This window comes from Aphanomyces astaci (genome assembly GCF_000520075.1).
Source record: "Aphanomyces astaci strain APO3 unplaced genomic scaffold supercont1.13, whole genome shotgun sequence".
Classification (NCBI taxonomy): Eukaryota; Oomycota; class Saprolegniomycetes; order Saprolegniales; family Verrucalvaceae; genus Aphanomyces; species Aphanomyces astaci.
The window spans coordinates 431507-445163 of record NW_009798276.1 but is presented as its reverse complement, the minus strand read 5'-3'; the positions used below and the strand labels follow the sequence as shown (position 1 = coordinate 445163).

General features: G+C 51.6%; 8 protein-coding genes across 9 annotated transcripts; 4 read left to right on the top strand and 4 right to left on the bottom strand.

Moving 5' to 3' along the window:
* Window positions 1-63: 63 nt before the first annotated feature.
* On the bottom strand, window positions 64-776 carry H257_06605 (hypothetical protein). Its single transcript, XM_009831887.1, has 2 exons — window positions 708-776; window positions 64-628 (listed from the first exon to the last, which is right to left on the bottom strand). Exons 1-2 carry the CDS (start codon window positions 708-710, stop codon window positions 224-226), a joined length of 408 nt encoding a protein of 135 aa, XP_009830189.1. The 5' UTR covers window positions 711-776; the 3' UTR covers window positions 64-223.
* Window positions 777-997: 221 nt separating this feature from the next.
* H257_06604 (tRNA pseudouridine(38-40) synthase) lies at window positions 998-3105 on the top strand. Its single transcript, XM_009831886.1, has 6 exons — window positions 998-1290; window positions 1341-1434; window positions 1480-1621; window positions 1702-2035; window positions 2096-2333; window positions 2683-3105. The coding sequence occupies exons 1-6, from the start codon at window positions 1025-1027 to the stop codon at window positions 2989-2991; spliced, it is 1383 nt and encodes a 460-aa protein (XP_009830188.1). The 5' UTR covers window positions 998-1024; the 3' UTR covers window positions 2992-3105.
* Window positions 3106-3283: 178 nt separating this feature from the next.
* On the top strand, window positions 3284-4970 carry H257_06603. Of its 2 annotated transcripts, XM_009831885.1 has the most exons (4): window positions 3284-3926; window positions 3978-4050; window positions 4116-4321; window positions 4404-4970. In XM_009831885.1, exons 1-4 carry the CDS (start codon window positions 3343-3345, stop codon window positions 4945-4947), a joined length of 1407 nt encoding a protein of 468 aa, XP_009830187.1. In that variant the 5' UTR covers window positions 3284-3342; the 3' UTR covers window positions 4948-4970. The 2 variants fall into 2 exon arrangements, with proteins under 2 accessions (XP_009830187.1, XP_009830186.1); XM_009831884.1 differs by having other exon boundaries at window positions 3284-4050.
* A 183-nt stretch (window positions 4971-5153) lies between these two features.
* On the bottom strand, window positions 5154-5894 carry H257_06602 (hypothetical protein; the record flags this gene model as incomplete). The annotated part of the gene is made up of 1 exon (XM_009831883.1): window positions 5154-5894. One exon carries the CDS (start codon window positions 5892-5894, stop codon window positions 5154-5156), a length of 741 nt encoding a protein of 246 aa, XP_009830185.1.
* Window positions 5895-6649: 755 nt separating this feature from the next.
* H257_06601 (hypothetical protein) lies at window positions 6650-7349 on the bottom strand. The gene has a single exon (XM_009831882.1). The coding sequence runs from the start codon at window positions 7341-7343 to the stop codon at window positions 6714-6716; it is 630 nt and encodes a 209-aa protein (XP_009830184.1). The 5' UTR covers window positions 7344-7349; the 3' UTR covers window positions 6650-6713.
* Window positions 7350-8558: 1209 nt separating this feature from the next.
* On the top strand, window positions 8559-9648 carry H257_06600 (hypothetical protein). Its single transcript, XM_009831881.1, has 2 exons — window positions 8559-9138; window positions 9186-9648. The coding sequence occupies exons 1-2, from the start codon at window positions 8593-8595 to the stop codon at window positions 9561-9563; spliced, it is 924 nt and encodes a 307-aa protein (XP_009830183.1). The 5' UTR covers window positions 8559-8592; the 3' UTR covers window positions 9564-9648.
* Window positions 9649-10254: 606 nt separating this feature from the next.
* H257_06599 (hypothetical protein) lies at window positions 10255-12138 on the bottom strand (the record flags this gene model as incomplete). Its single annotated transcript, XM_009831880.1, has 4 exons — window positions 10255-10573; window positions 10656-11480; window positions 11530-11759; window positions 11809-12138. The coding sequence occupies 4 exons, from the start codon at window positions 12136-12138 to the stop codon at window positions 10255-10257; spliced, it is 1704 nt and encodes a 567-aa protein (XP_009830182.1).
* Window positions 12139-12373: 235 nt separating this feature from the next.
* On the top strand, window positions 12374-13274 carry H257_06598 (hypothetical protein). Its single transcript, XM_009831879.1, has 2 exons — window positions 12374-12802; window positions 12875-13274. Exons 1-2 carry the CDS (start codon window positions 12424-12426, stop codon window positions 13168-13170), a joined length of 675 nt encoding a protein of 224 aa, XP_009830181.1. The 5' UTR covers window positions 12374-12423; the 3' UTR covers window positions 13171-13274.
* The last annotated feature ends 383 nt before the right edge of the window (window positions 13275-13657 follow it).

Below are 13657 nucleotides of genomic sequence, written 5' to 3'. Positions count from 1 at the left end.
TGGACCGACCAATTCGCTTGGACATAAACCTAATCGCAACTTTGCCAACCAAATCCAATCAAATTCCAAACAAACGTGGAGGCGACCATGTGATCATTCGACGTTATATTATTGACCATGGGCGGCTCGCTCTATGCAGTAGCTAGGAGCATGGGCACTCCTTGTACACAATAAATCAAACCCAACACGGTTAAGCAAGTGACTACTACCATTCCACCTGTGTTTAGTTCTTCTTGGCAGTGGCAATCGCCTTCTTGATCAAAGCGGACTTTTGCTTGCGCGCGATCATGCTCTTGAAGCGGCCGAAGTCGCTCAAACCGGCACGGGTCTTCTTGGCTTCGGTCTTCTTGGACCAGGCGGTGGCCGCCCATTTGTTCAAGATGTCGGCCTTCACCAACGCCTTCTTCAACGTGGCTTCGCGAGCTTGGCGAGGGATCTTGACGGTCAAGTCAGTCAACGCCAAGCGCTTGAACGAGATCACGTGGCGGTTCACGCCCGTGACGCTGTAAGGACCTTCGACCAAAGCCTTGTTTTCGTCGACCACGTCGATGATGGTGGCCAACTTGCCAGAGTCAGGGCCGTAGTTGATCAAGGCCACACGGCCGATGGTCACGAAGCGGGAGAAGGTCTACGTCGCATCATGCCATCCTCAGCATCCACATACATATCGAGACATCCACAGACCACGCTCCATGACCTGGACTTACCATTGCTTAACTTTACACGTCAAAAGAAACTAATTGCCGAGCAGCTACCCTTGCTTTCGTTGGTCGGTGGTGGTTTAGAGACCAGCCACATGCGTAGCCAATCAACGGCGAGAATGAAATTCACCGCTCGTTTATTTTATTATCTGGATAAATGTATACTCGAGGGCTCGGCCGACACGAGCGCGAGCCAGTCGTTGAAAGAGCGACCCTCGAAAGTGCGAATCTCGATTAAGAGCAATATTAAAGCATACAGGGCCTGTGGCAATGAATTCCACCACCCAAGATTTTCAAGCGCCACCAACATCTCAACATCCATCATGGCCAAGCCGAAACGAAAGCACTGGTCTGAGAAGAAGGCAGAGAAGAAGGCTCGACGTGAGAACGCCGAAGCCAACGGTGGCGACGATGAAAAGAAGGAAGATGAGTATGACCGACGTAACCACTTCCCGGCCGCGATCCACCCAGGTTCGTACGCATCCCAACTGGATGCCACCGACACGACCGACAAGTGTGGCACTGCGACGAAGAAGCGCTACGGACTGCTGTTGGCATATGGGGGCAAGCAATACTCGGGCATGCAAATGTATGTGTTGTCATGCAGCAGCAGGTTGCATCCATTGACATACCATGTAGGAACATCGGCGTCAAGACCGTCGAAGCCGAGCTCGAGCGTGCATTGTATGAAGCAGGTGGCATTGCTCGCTGCAACTATGGCATGATCCAAAAGGTAGCCTTCCTCATGAACACTTCAAACATGCTAATCACTCCGCAGATTGGATGGAATCGCGCCGCCCGCACGGACAAGGGTGTCCACGCCGCCGGTCAGCTGGTCTGTGCCAAGCTATGCATTGAGGATGGCAAGGTTGAAGAATTTCGACTTAAAGTCAACTCATTCTTGCCAACCGACATCCAAGGTACTTGATCCTTTGTCGCGATCTGTTCCTGGAGTACAGTCAGTGCTCACGAGTTGGTGGTCGATCATCATGGTTGGTAGTGTTGGAAATTGTGCTCGTGACAAAGAACTTTAACGCGAAAAACTCGTGCGATCGCCGAACGTATGAGTACTTGACGCCAACGTTTGTGTTTGCCCCCAAGGCTGCTGCTGCAGACTCGTCCGAGGGAGGAGGCGCGGCGGCGGCCGGCCCATGGACGGCCAAGACGAACGACGAGTTCCAATCCCTGGAGGTCGATCCAGCTGCGTGGGCCAAGCAAAAAGAGTTCCGTTTGGATGCGTCTGCGTTGGAGAAGCTTCGGGAGACGTTGGCCATCTTTGAAGGCACGCACAACTTTCACAATTATACGTCCAAGTTGCCGCCCTACAGCCCCAAGTAACGACCGACGCCGCCACCGCCAGTTTTCACTTGCTGACATGGTCGCTGCTGCTCTAGATGCAAACGATACATTTTGTCGTTTGAAGCCGACACGCCGTTTGTGAAGAACGGCACCGAGTGGATTCGTCTGCGCGTGATTGGCCAAAGCTTTCTGCTGCATCACATCCGCAAGATGATTGGTACGACCATGGACGTACTTCGAGGGTCGACACCGGCGTCAACGATCACGAAAGCGTTCGAACAGACCAAAATGGACCTGCCCAAAGCGCCCAGCGCAGGCTTATACTTGGCCAAGGTACCGCGCCGATGCCAATGCTATGTACCGATATATTGTCTTTCTTTTACCCCAAATGTGGACTTTTATGCGGATTCGCCAAATCTATCGATCGATTCTTTGTATACTGACTTGAAGCATCCAATGTCACACTAATTTCAGTCGCACACTAATTCGATGTTGCATTGGTCGAAGCGAGGATTTGATTGGCCACTTGATTCATGTTGTGGGTTTGGTTTGGTCGTATATCGATTGTCTGCCGCCGATTTCGTGTAGCTCCAATTTCGAATCGATTTGATAATATAAATATCGAGAAAAGGAACGAAGTGTCATGAATGATGACTTTTTGCCATGGGGGGGGGTTGTGTAGGCGCATTTTGAAGTGTACAACGACAAGAACGAAAACCATCGGCCGAGTTTGGCGTTCGACGAGCCCGACCAAGTGGCACGCATCGAAGGCTTCAAGGAAGCGTTCATCTTCCCCGAGATCATGGAGCGCGAGGAGCAGGACGCGGTCTTCCCCCTCTGGCTGCTGCAGCTGGACGCCATCCCGTTCTCGTACACGACGTGTCCGTATGACGAGTGGCGGGCCAAGAAGGACGAAGAAACCAAACGCAAGCAAAGCGGTGGGGGAGTCCCCGACTCGGATGACGAGCAAGGCGAAGACGACGACGAATAGACGACAGGAGAATATACCAACGTTGTATACCACTTCGCCGTCGTCCGTTCGTTGTTTGTATCATGTGCGTTGCCCTAGGCTACATAGAGTCCCTATCATTTGAGAGAATCAAAGTGGGCATAGGTGGAGTTTGGACTTGATGGATTGCCTGTAGCAAAGTTAAAGTGCAGTGCAAGGTTGCAGTGTACGTAGTTTTTCCCAAGGCTGCAGTTTTGCCTTCTTGTGTTCAAGTGCTGTGATTGGTCAATACAAAGTTATGTCGAAACCAGATGTGCAATGTAAAGTCAATCTTGGCGGGGCCGGCGCTGCTGGTTGTGCTTGTCGGCATTCCGCAGTTGGGTTGTCCTTGTTATGACGCGCTCGTACAAGTCCATTGAGCACCATCGCAACTGCCATGTTGGCCGGCTGGCAAAGCGAATCCTCGTCGCGCTTCCTGTCCTGGCCATTGGGGTGGTACTGGCATGTCGATGGTGGTTGGATGCACAGGCCATGCAGCCACTCGTGGCGGCCACGTCGTCGCTCGTCGTGTTTCCATTGTCCACCAACACGCCGTATGCCATGTCTGGCTCTGTCGAGGAGCCACATGAACAGCCCAAAAACAACTGGTCCACATGCTCGCTCGTTCAAATCAACGCCGTGTATCGCCATGGCACGCGATATCCCATGGAATCCGATTACATCAAGATGCAACGTACCCTTCACGAACTGCAAACTGCATACAACAGCACACTACCCCAGTGGCTGCAGACGTATGCGTTTTCGTATCCCCAAAGCGTGTCGGAACTCCTAGCCCCCGCTGGCGAAGTGGAAATGGAAGGGCTGGGGCGTCGGGCGCGGATGCTGGCCGATCGCTACTCGTTGCCATCGCGCTACTCCCCCGACGCATTCGTGTTTGAACATACACACGTCCTTCGCACAAAGCAAAGCGCTGAACGGTATACACGTCGAATTGGCCCAGCAGAGCAATGGTGTGTCAACATTCGTAGGTTCGCCGCGGCGTATTTTGCAGACACACCGTCGCCCCCCAACATTTCATACAAGTGCCAACCGCAAGGCCAAGTACTCTTATGCATTCATGATGTGGATGCGACATAGGATTATATGGAGATGACGCTGTTACGTAGGACATTTCCCTTCGGTTCTTTGACAATTGCCCGAAATACAAGGCGTGGGTTCGCTACAGCACCAACATGACTATTCAAACCAAAGCGTTTGAAGAGACTAGTCGGGCCTTGGCCATGGTCGCCCAGCTCCGCGACGCTGGCTTGCACTTGCCACCGTCTGCATCTTTCCAGTGGAGCCAACTTATGGCCGTGTACGACGCCTGCGCGTACGTATGCAACCTTCCCCTTCGATCGTCCTTGTTTCAACCATCGATCCCTATTGATATACGTATTCATCCTTTGGTATAGATTTGACGTAGCCTTGTTCAACACGTCCTCCATGTGGTGCTCGCTGTTTCCTACGCGAGATTTGCTGCTGCTGGACTTTCACAGCGACCTGAAAAAGTACTACGAGTGCGGACCTGGGTTTGCAATTTCGGTGGCGATCGCCGCGCCGTTGCTGGCAGACATGCTGGCCACGATGACCGCCACGGATCATCCTGGTTCTGCTGCTATTGCGTACTTTCGCTTTGCCCATGCAGAAACAGTGCTTCCATTGGCGTGTTTGCTGGGCATGTGCTCGTCCACGTCGCCCCTGGTGGCATCCTGGACAGAGGCCCAGATCCACCACCGGCAGTTCAAAGTGTCGCGGCTGTCCCCATTCGCTAGCAATCTGGCGTTCCACGTGTACAAGTGCGGGAAGAACGATGAAAAACGAGTCAAATTCTTGGCCAACGAAGTCGAAGTGGACATGCCATTCTGTCACGAAAAGGGATATTGCACGTTGGACGATCTGCAACAGCACTTTTACACGGCGGTGGCATTTGACTTTCAAAACGAGTGCAAGCTGTAACATGTAACGAACGGTATTCCCAATTGTTGCAATTTACAGTCACCTGTGGGAGGGGTACAGTATGTCACCCGTGGGGGGGGGTACTGTATGTTGCATTGAGTTAGCAGAACATCGAACAAACCACAGTCGATTCAACAGACAAAGCGTTAGCAAGAGTTATGGATTCATACTCTCGGACGACTAACTACGATGGGGGAAGGGCAAAATTAGATAATCATGCGAGTGGCCTCCGTAGGAATCGTCTCGTAGTTGGCGCGTTGGCGGAGCTTCTTGACCACCTTGAACGCAACAAAACCCACCACGGCAAGCACTGCGGCACCCCCCGCCGTCGCAAGGGCATTGTGGTGCTGGTCGCGGACACTCGCTTGCAACGACAACGAGCCGCCACCTTGATGACGAAGGCCATCGTACTGGATCACTTGGTCGCCGTGCGTGCTGCCGTTAGCGAGACGCGACCAGTTGCCGGTAGAGTTTCCTTGGACGAAGTGAATGGTGCCATTCACATGCGTCGCGTTGGACGACTCTGTTTTGTGCTCCCCGTGGTAAAAACCACCGTGGGCCACACTCCCGCCTTGCTTGGCTTGTTCGAGATGATCTTCCTCAACGTGGGGCGCTTCTTCTTTGCGTTCGCCATGGCTGTACCCTCCATGCGCGACGGCACCGTCAACATTGCGGTGTTCTTCGCCACCCTTGTGGGCTCCATGGGCACGTTTAGCCGCTTCCTTGTCGTGGTATTTCGCGGCTTCTTCACCGTGCTTATCATGCTCATGGTGAGCTTCTTCACCTCGAGAGTACCGAGGCCCTTCGGCATGTTTAGCCACTTCCTTGTCGTGGTATTTCGCGGCTTCTTCATGGTGCTTATCATGTTCATGGCTCGTTTCTTCCCCTCGAGAGTACCGAGGCCCTTCGGCGTGATGGTGTTCACCAGAGTTTCCAGGAGCAGACATGGTCAAATGCGAAGTGCCATCAACTGACTTGGACTCGTCCTACACATACGGTACGAGTAATTCCCTTAGCTTTGGGTTTTTTGTATCGACAGCGTGGGGGTATCCAGATGAATTCCGTTAAGGCCTTCCTCTCACATGTACCAGATGTATCCGGATTCGTAGATATCACCTCGAATATAAGCTGTATGAATTTTTATCAGGGAATCGCTCTTCGAAGTACTACTAGGAGTATTAAATAAGTACTACTTCAAGTAAATCACTCGTCATCCGGATACGACAAGATCGTCAGGCGATTGTTGACAGTGAATTATGTAGATGGGCAGGAAGAAGCTTGAGCGTCATAGAAGACTATTGTCGTGCTCACAAGCACAAAGTGAACAGGTTTGACCCATTATTAGCATGTGATTGAAAGCACATTGCGTTTGGTTTCCAAAAGTTAGCACCACAAAACTCGCCCAACCTGACAAATAATCGTGTCTTTTCTCAAGAGTGATAAAGCTACCCTTATACTCTGGAATACGGATGTAGGTCCTGTAGTAGGTGCACCACATCCCGCTTCTCATTGATATGAATGAATGAATCAATGAGAAGCGGGATGTGGATGAGCTTGAATGGATTTGGTGATGGGCAAGTTCCGAGTACAGGTACAGTAGTTACTGTAACGATATATTGCATGCCGCCAAATCATGCTGGCCCATGTCGCGTTGCCCCTTGCGATGTCAACGGGGTGTCATCAATTTGCGCGGAAAACAAAATACGAGAGCGAACATATCAAAGTAGAATTATCTTGCCAACCCACTACATGGAGCACCAAATGCTTTAAATCAAGAACGTGGACTCCGATGGAATCATGTGGTAGTCCGCACGGCGGCGGAGCTTGTTGACCACCTTGAATGCCACAAAACCCAACACGCCAACCACGGCCAGACCACTTGCCGTTGTGAGGGAGCTATGGCGTTGGTCGTGGGAAATCGCTTCCAGCGACAACGAGTCACCATGGTGACTTTCAAACTTGATGTTTTGGTTGAGGGTGCTGTTCGTTGCTTCGGGGAGAAGGTGCTGCGACCAGTTGCCAGAAGGATGGGTCCAGTTGCCTTCGTGGAAAGGGATCGTGCCATTAACGGTCGCATTGCGGATCAAGCGGGCTGCTTCGGCATGTCGACGGGCTGCTTCGGCATGTTTGCGAGCGGTTTCGGCATGCTTCTGGGCTTTCTTCTCTTCCTTTTCAGCTTCCTTCGCGTGCTGCTTCGCCTCCTTTTCTTCCTTCTCAGCTTCCTTTTCTTGGTGTTTCACCCACTTTTCCTGGGACTTCCATTCATGGGGCTCTTCATGGTGCTCTTCGTGACGAGATTCGGGTTCTTCGTGATGGTGGTTGGCACTGCCACCACTGCTATCATCTCCTTGGGCGGTCATGGCAAAATGCGAAATGCTGGAGTGCTGTACCTTCATTTCCTATGATACGGAATAAAAGAACAAGGTGGATTCCTTTAAAAGTAGTACTTTGAAGTCCTATCCATTATCCGGAATAGCTAAGGTACTCCGATGGCGCGGTCATTCGTCGTTTTCACCATGTTGGTAGTCCCTTCTTAATGATGTGACAACGTAACACCGCAACTGTCCTCAACACTGTAGCGCAAGTGTGGGCTGAGGTTAATGCAGTGTACAAACTAGTGAAAACCGGGTTGCAGTTATACTTGAGGGATTTACCCCTTCAAATATAAGCCTGGAATCTACCCTGATATTTCCAGTTCCATCATGGGATGAGAATATTTAATTCAAGGGGACTATTATTTTAATAATAGTCCCCTTGAATTAAATAATAGCTGTAAGTAGTTGCTACTAAGTTACTATTAATACGGTAAGTTAGTAGCCCAATCGGGTGAGTGCTTGCCATGTTCCGTTGCTTTCTCATTCACACACTACTGCAACTGGATTTAATCGTGAATGCGATTAGTACGTACAGTAGTAAAATGGAGGAGGAATTCCCTGGCTACTACCTGCTGAGGTCGAAAACTACCTGTTCACAGGGAATATTGAGTTAATGGATAATCGTCGGGACAACCCTGTTCTTTGCACAGATAAGACTAACTGTATATAAAATCTTCTGGTCATACATAAGACTCGTAGCCCTGTAACCCGGGACTTTGTCCTAACCCCGGTGAGCGCATGTGTACGTACATTTAATGCTATTTCCGGGTTTAAGTTGCACCGAGTGGTTATCTATCGCGAACCACTCGTGGGCGCACTTAACCCCTTGCTAAAATGTCCAAACAAGGCGATCGACTATATGGTACTTATCTGTGCAACAAACCGGTACAATTATCCGTATTAAATATTCCTGGAGAACAGGTAGCTTTTGAAATTTCTGAAAATGCGAGGGATTCGACCAACAAAAAGTCACACATCGCACTTGTCATACCTAGCCTCCAGATACTATAAGGACAATCGCTTAATATAGTAGCCTCCGGATACTATGAGATCAATTCGCTTAACTAGAAAGTCCTACAGTTTATATTATAGTATTAGAATTTAGTTACTAGTAGTACATAGTAATACTAGTCTACTTTAAAAAACTACTCCATAGATTCAATGCAACATATTGAAGTAACGTATACTCAGTATTAGAGTTAGACTTTTGTCCCGGCTAGTAGTACTAAACAAGGAATTTGGGGTTGGTGAGTTCGAAGGTTGCGTTGCGATGATGGAACTGAATCGACAGAGCTTACCGCCTGGCCAAGCACCCGATGGTCCGATGGGATCCGATCAGCTGTACCACTTGGTTCTGGAGCTGTCCGTGCCCGAACAACGTGAAGGCGCATTGCTGGAACTGAGCAAGAAACGCGAGGAGTTCCCAGAATTGGCGCCGATCCTGTGGCACTCGTTTGGAACCGTCGCGGCGCTGTTGCAAGAGATCATCTCGATTTACCCGCTCCTGTCCCCGCCGCAGCTCACCGCGCATGCGTCGAACCGTGTGTGCAACGCGCTGGCGCTTCTGCAGTGCGTCGCGTCGCACGCCGAGACGCGGACGCATTTCCTGAACGCGCACATTCCGCTGTACTTGTACCCGTTCTTAAACACCGTGAGCAAGAACCGACCGTTCGAGTACCTTCGACTGACGTCGTTGGGGGTCATCGGTGCGTTGGTGAAGATTGACGACACGGACGTGATCAACTTCTTGCTGCAGACCGAGATCATCCCGCTATGTCTGCGCATTATGGAAGCGGGCAGCGAATTGTCCAAGACGGTACGAGACACGTCCGTGTTGCGTCATTGTAACGATCGTCTTGGTAGGTCGCGACGTTCATCGTGCAAAAGATCCTCCTCGACGAAATGGGATTGACGTACATCTGCCACACCCCCGAGCGCTTCTACGCCGTGGGGTCGGTCCTGTCCAAAATGGTCACCATGTTGGTCGAGGCTCCGTCCACGCGACTGCTTAAGCACATTATCCGGTGCTACCTCCGACTCTCGGACAACGCCCGCGCCAAGGACGCGCTGCGCCAATGCCTCCCCGAAGTCCTACAAAACCAAACGTTTGACGACGTGTTGAAGGAAGACATGACGACCAGTCGATGGTTGTCCCAGCTGTTGTACAACCTCCACGACACGAGCAACACCAGCGGCAGCGTCGGCATGACCTTGTCCGGCCCGTCGTCGTCGCGGACGTAATACACCACGAAGAAGAATCCATTAGAATTAACGGTTGATAACAAATCGTTCAACAGTTGTCTGGAACTGCGATACGGTGCTGGGATATTGTTTCAGCCTGTCGAAACGACTACGCCAGCATCCTTCAAGTCCCTTGGACAGTGTTGGTCTACCAGTAGACTGCAGTCATTCACCCATTCCCTCCATCTGTCGTCAGATAATGATGTCCAAATTGATAGTTCAGCACTTGCGAAATCAAATTCATCGGCCCGAAGGAGGTGACAAGGGTCACACAGTACTACAGCACTGCCTGTTTGACTTACAGTTAGTACACAGCATCATCGGTAGTTAGACACACGTAGTAGTACAAGTAGTTTACAGTTAGTACTCTTCATAGGGTCCTGTTGTTATACCACTGGCTGCTGCTTGGTAACACCGTACGCACTCTGCTTTTACTTCGAAGTGGACGACGCTACACCACCAGACTTCAGTAGCCACTCACTCCATTCGATTAACGTTAGACGATTCGATGCTTACAAGGATTAAACCAAACTCTTTATACTAGTAACCCCCATGACACCATACTACTACTACTAGTAGTACTAGTAGTACACTCCGCAGTACCACAGTAGTTTGTAGTATGCAAACATGCATTCTTTTCAAACACCAACATTCTCTATGTCGTCGTCGTCAGGTTTTACATTTGTAGTTGTCACAAACTGTCGGCGGTGCGGTAGCTTCGATTGGCGTTCTTGGCGGCGCCATGTAACAGGTGCAGCATCCGGTCGTCTTCAGACAGACGGTGGTGCGGGTACACTTGCTGGGGGGTCGTAAAGTTGGACAGCACCGGCGTGCTCAGCAGCGACGGCGTCGACATGCTGCGTGTCATGCGCTGGATCACGTCGTCCTCGACTTCGTCGTCGTCCATTTCGCCCTCGGACATCTTGACGGCGAGGAGGCCCATCTCGTCCCAGTCAATCTGGTACAAGAAGGCCGCCATCATGACAAACTTGGCCAGTTCCCCCAGCACACTAGAACATCATCATCATCCACGACACATTCATCAAATCAAGCCACGCGTTCAGTCGACGGGGTACATATGTAAGGCTGTACCTGCCCCACCACAGCCCCGGCAACCCCCCGTTCCACACAACCCCAAACAAATACGCACTGGGCAACAAAATCACCCACGACCCGATGCCCGTGATGCACACCAACGTAGACGCCAACGACATGCCTTCTACGACCGCCGCCAGCACCAGATGCAGCCCCGACAGCGACACGGCGATGCAAAACACAGGCAATGCCATATGGATCGTGGCCTGGAGCTGCGGGTCGGGCGTGAACGCATCCACGATGGGTTGCCGGAACACGTACACGACGAGCGCCGACATGACACTGGCTGCCGTGCCCAGCACAAAGCCGACCCACATGGTGCGCTTGGCGCGGTCCGGTTGGTACGACCCGAGGAAGTTGGCGACGCGGACCTGCGTCGGCAGCCCAAAGCCCCAGTACACGCCAAACACGAGGTTCCACAGGTTGTAGATGATGCTGTTGGCCGATAAGACTGTTGGCCCCAGGTACGACGCCAGCGATGTCGCGAACGAGTACACCCATTCATCCATGGCCATGTTGATAGTCATCCCAAGCGACAACAGCAGAAACCGCTTCACTCGCTCACGTTCCAAACACTCCCACGTGAACCCGTACCACGTCTTTTCGTGGTGTCGTCGGAAAAAGCAAGAGTACAAGAGCAGGGCGAGCGGCTGGAAGACGGCGGCAGCAAACTGCGCGAGCGGTGACCCGATAAAGCCGAGCCCGGGTATCCAGCCGTCGACGCCGTAGATGAGCACTTGGTTGGCGACGATGCACACGCCGACGCTGAGGACGTTGATGACTGTCGCGGGCGTGACGATCTCCTGCGCTTGAAAGTATTGCCTACGTCACACTCATGCGTACTGGATCCAAGGGGGCGCGACGGACGTACCGAAGGGCGTAGTAGACGCACTGCGGCCAGATGCTCAACGCAGAGTACCGCGCGTACGTACTTGCGAACGCGAGGACTTGGACGTCGTCGCAAAGGTACACAAAGATGTGCTCGACGTAGAAGAACGAGATGCACACGGGAATCGAGAACAGTGTGAGGAAGAAGATGCCGAGTTGAAGCCAAATCCCGACCAGTTCGTAGTTTTGCGCGCCGTAAGCTTGACCACACAACTACAACGCAGTCCATTTTGTTTGGTTCCAAATCAAGACGAAATCGTACCGTGCAAAGCGCGACGGCGAACCCGTAGATGACCACCTGAACCCCTGAAATCCAAATGTTGGCCAACGCACTGCCGGCCAATTCGTTCATGCCCAAATGACCCAGAAACGCAGCTGAGATCGTAGGCAACGACGTTTGACACACAGTCACTAGCGATACCTTCCATGCCATCTTCCACACGGCGCGAGCTTCGCTCCAGAACGCGCGTCGCGTGGCGCGAAACGATTTCTCACCTGACTGTCCTTCCAATGGCTTGACCTTGAACGCGGATAGCAGCGCACTACTTTCCGACGCACTTCGAAACCGCAGATCGTCATCACTGGAGGACATCATGCTCGTCTACTCGTGGTTCACACGGTGCCGATTACTTGATGTATCTTCGGTAAAGATCCGTTCTGTGTGGTATAGTCTTTTATCATTTGATTGGTGAAGCACATTTTATCCGGAATTACCGATGTATGGGCCGTTCAAAATAATACCTCTTGTATTCACAAGGTCAAGTGCAAGCGTATCCGGATAAAAAATTGCCTGTTAACGTTAGCACTCGTGAAACGGCTAGTGACGGTTTCATGATTGGATTGCTGAACTCGGTTTCAACCGTCGCCCGAGTTCTCCATGGGTGCTGGCGCGTCGGTGGACACAACAAATGGGTCCCTCGTGCCAGCATTGACGCCGCGGGTCATGGTCTCCATGCAAGCCAAGACGAGGTTGACTCCCGACGAACTGCAGTTGCTTGGGGCGCATTTCCAACGGTACCAGCTACAGGACAGTCCAGCCGATGCCATCAGCTCTGACACTGTGACTTTGCCAACGGGGAGCGTCGACCGCGTCAAGTTCCAGCAAGCCATGGGCCTTCCTGAAAAGGAATCCATCTATGCCGATCGTCTTTTCCACTTGATCGACGCCAACCACGATTCTCGCATCTCGTTTGACGAGTTTGCCCAGAGCGTGTCGTTGTTGTCTACAAAAGCTACATTGCCTGAGAAAATACGATGTACATTAACAACACTTGTGTATATGTTGTAGCGATTCAATATTGACTTGGCCATCACTTGCTACTGCGTAGTGTCGTTTGACATTCTCGACATGGACGGCGACGGCAAACTGTCCAAGCCCGAACTCACCACCATGCTGCACACGACCACATCCGAAAACAACATCAAACTGACCAAAGAACAGATCGAGCTCATCGTTGACAAGACGTTTGTCGAGATTGGCGCTGACAAGGAAGGCGTCATCACGTTCGACGCGTACTCTGCCCTCGTCACGAAAAACGAAGGCATGATCAGCCACTTGTCCGTCAACCTTGCGTACCTGTTAAGCTCTACGGGCGTTCAGGCGACGCTTCAAGCAACCCAATGATAATGTAACATAACGACATAGCTCTAGCCTACCTACAATTGTAGCTGTGTCCACAACATCGAAGAAATCCGGTTTGCAACCGAACCATCCAATCACCAATTACGGGCCATGGGACGTGTGTCATTAAGTTGGCTAACGTGGGGCACCAGACATCAGCATCGCTCTTTGCTTACTTTGTTCGTCGATTTCTCGTTGACTACAACACATATTACGGTAGTGTTTCTCTCATTACGTTAAGGATATGAAACCACAGCTTGAGCTTCAAGCGTTGTCTGCGGTTGGTTGCAACCAGCGGGTCGCAGCGCTGACATCCGCCGTGGAGATCTTCCCAGGCGAAAGGACTTCGAAAGGTCAACTGGAAGATGGCCAAGATGAAGTTGACGCAATATGCCCCAACCTTTTGGCAATGAGGTTTCCACAGCTTCGTGTTCTGGCGAAAAACGGGTTTGGGCGACGAAGACTTTTTTTGCTTGGTATTGATGGCCCG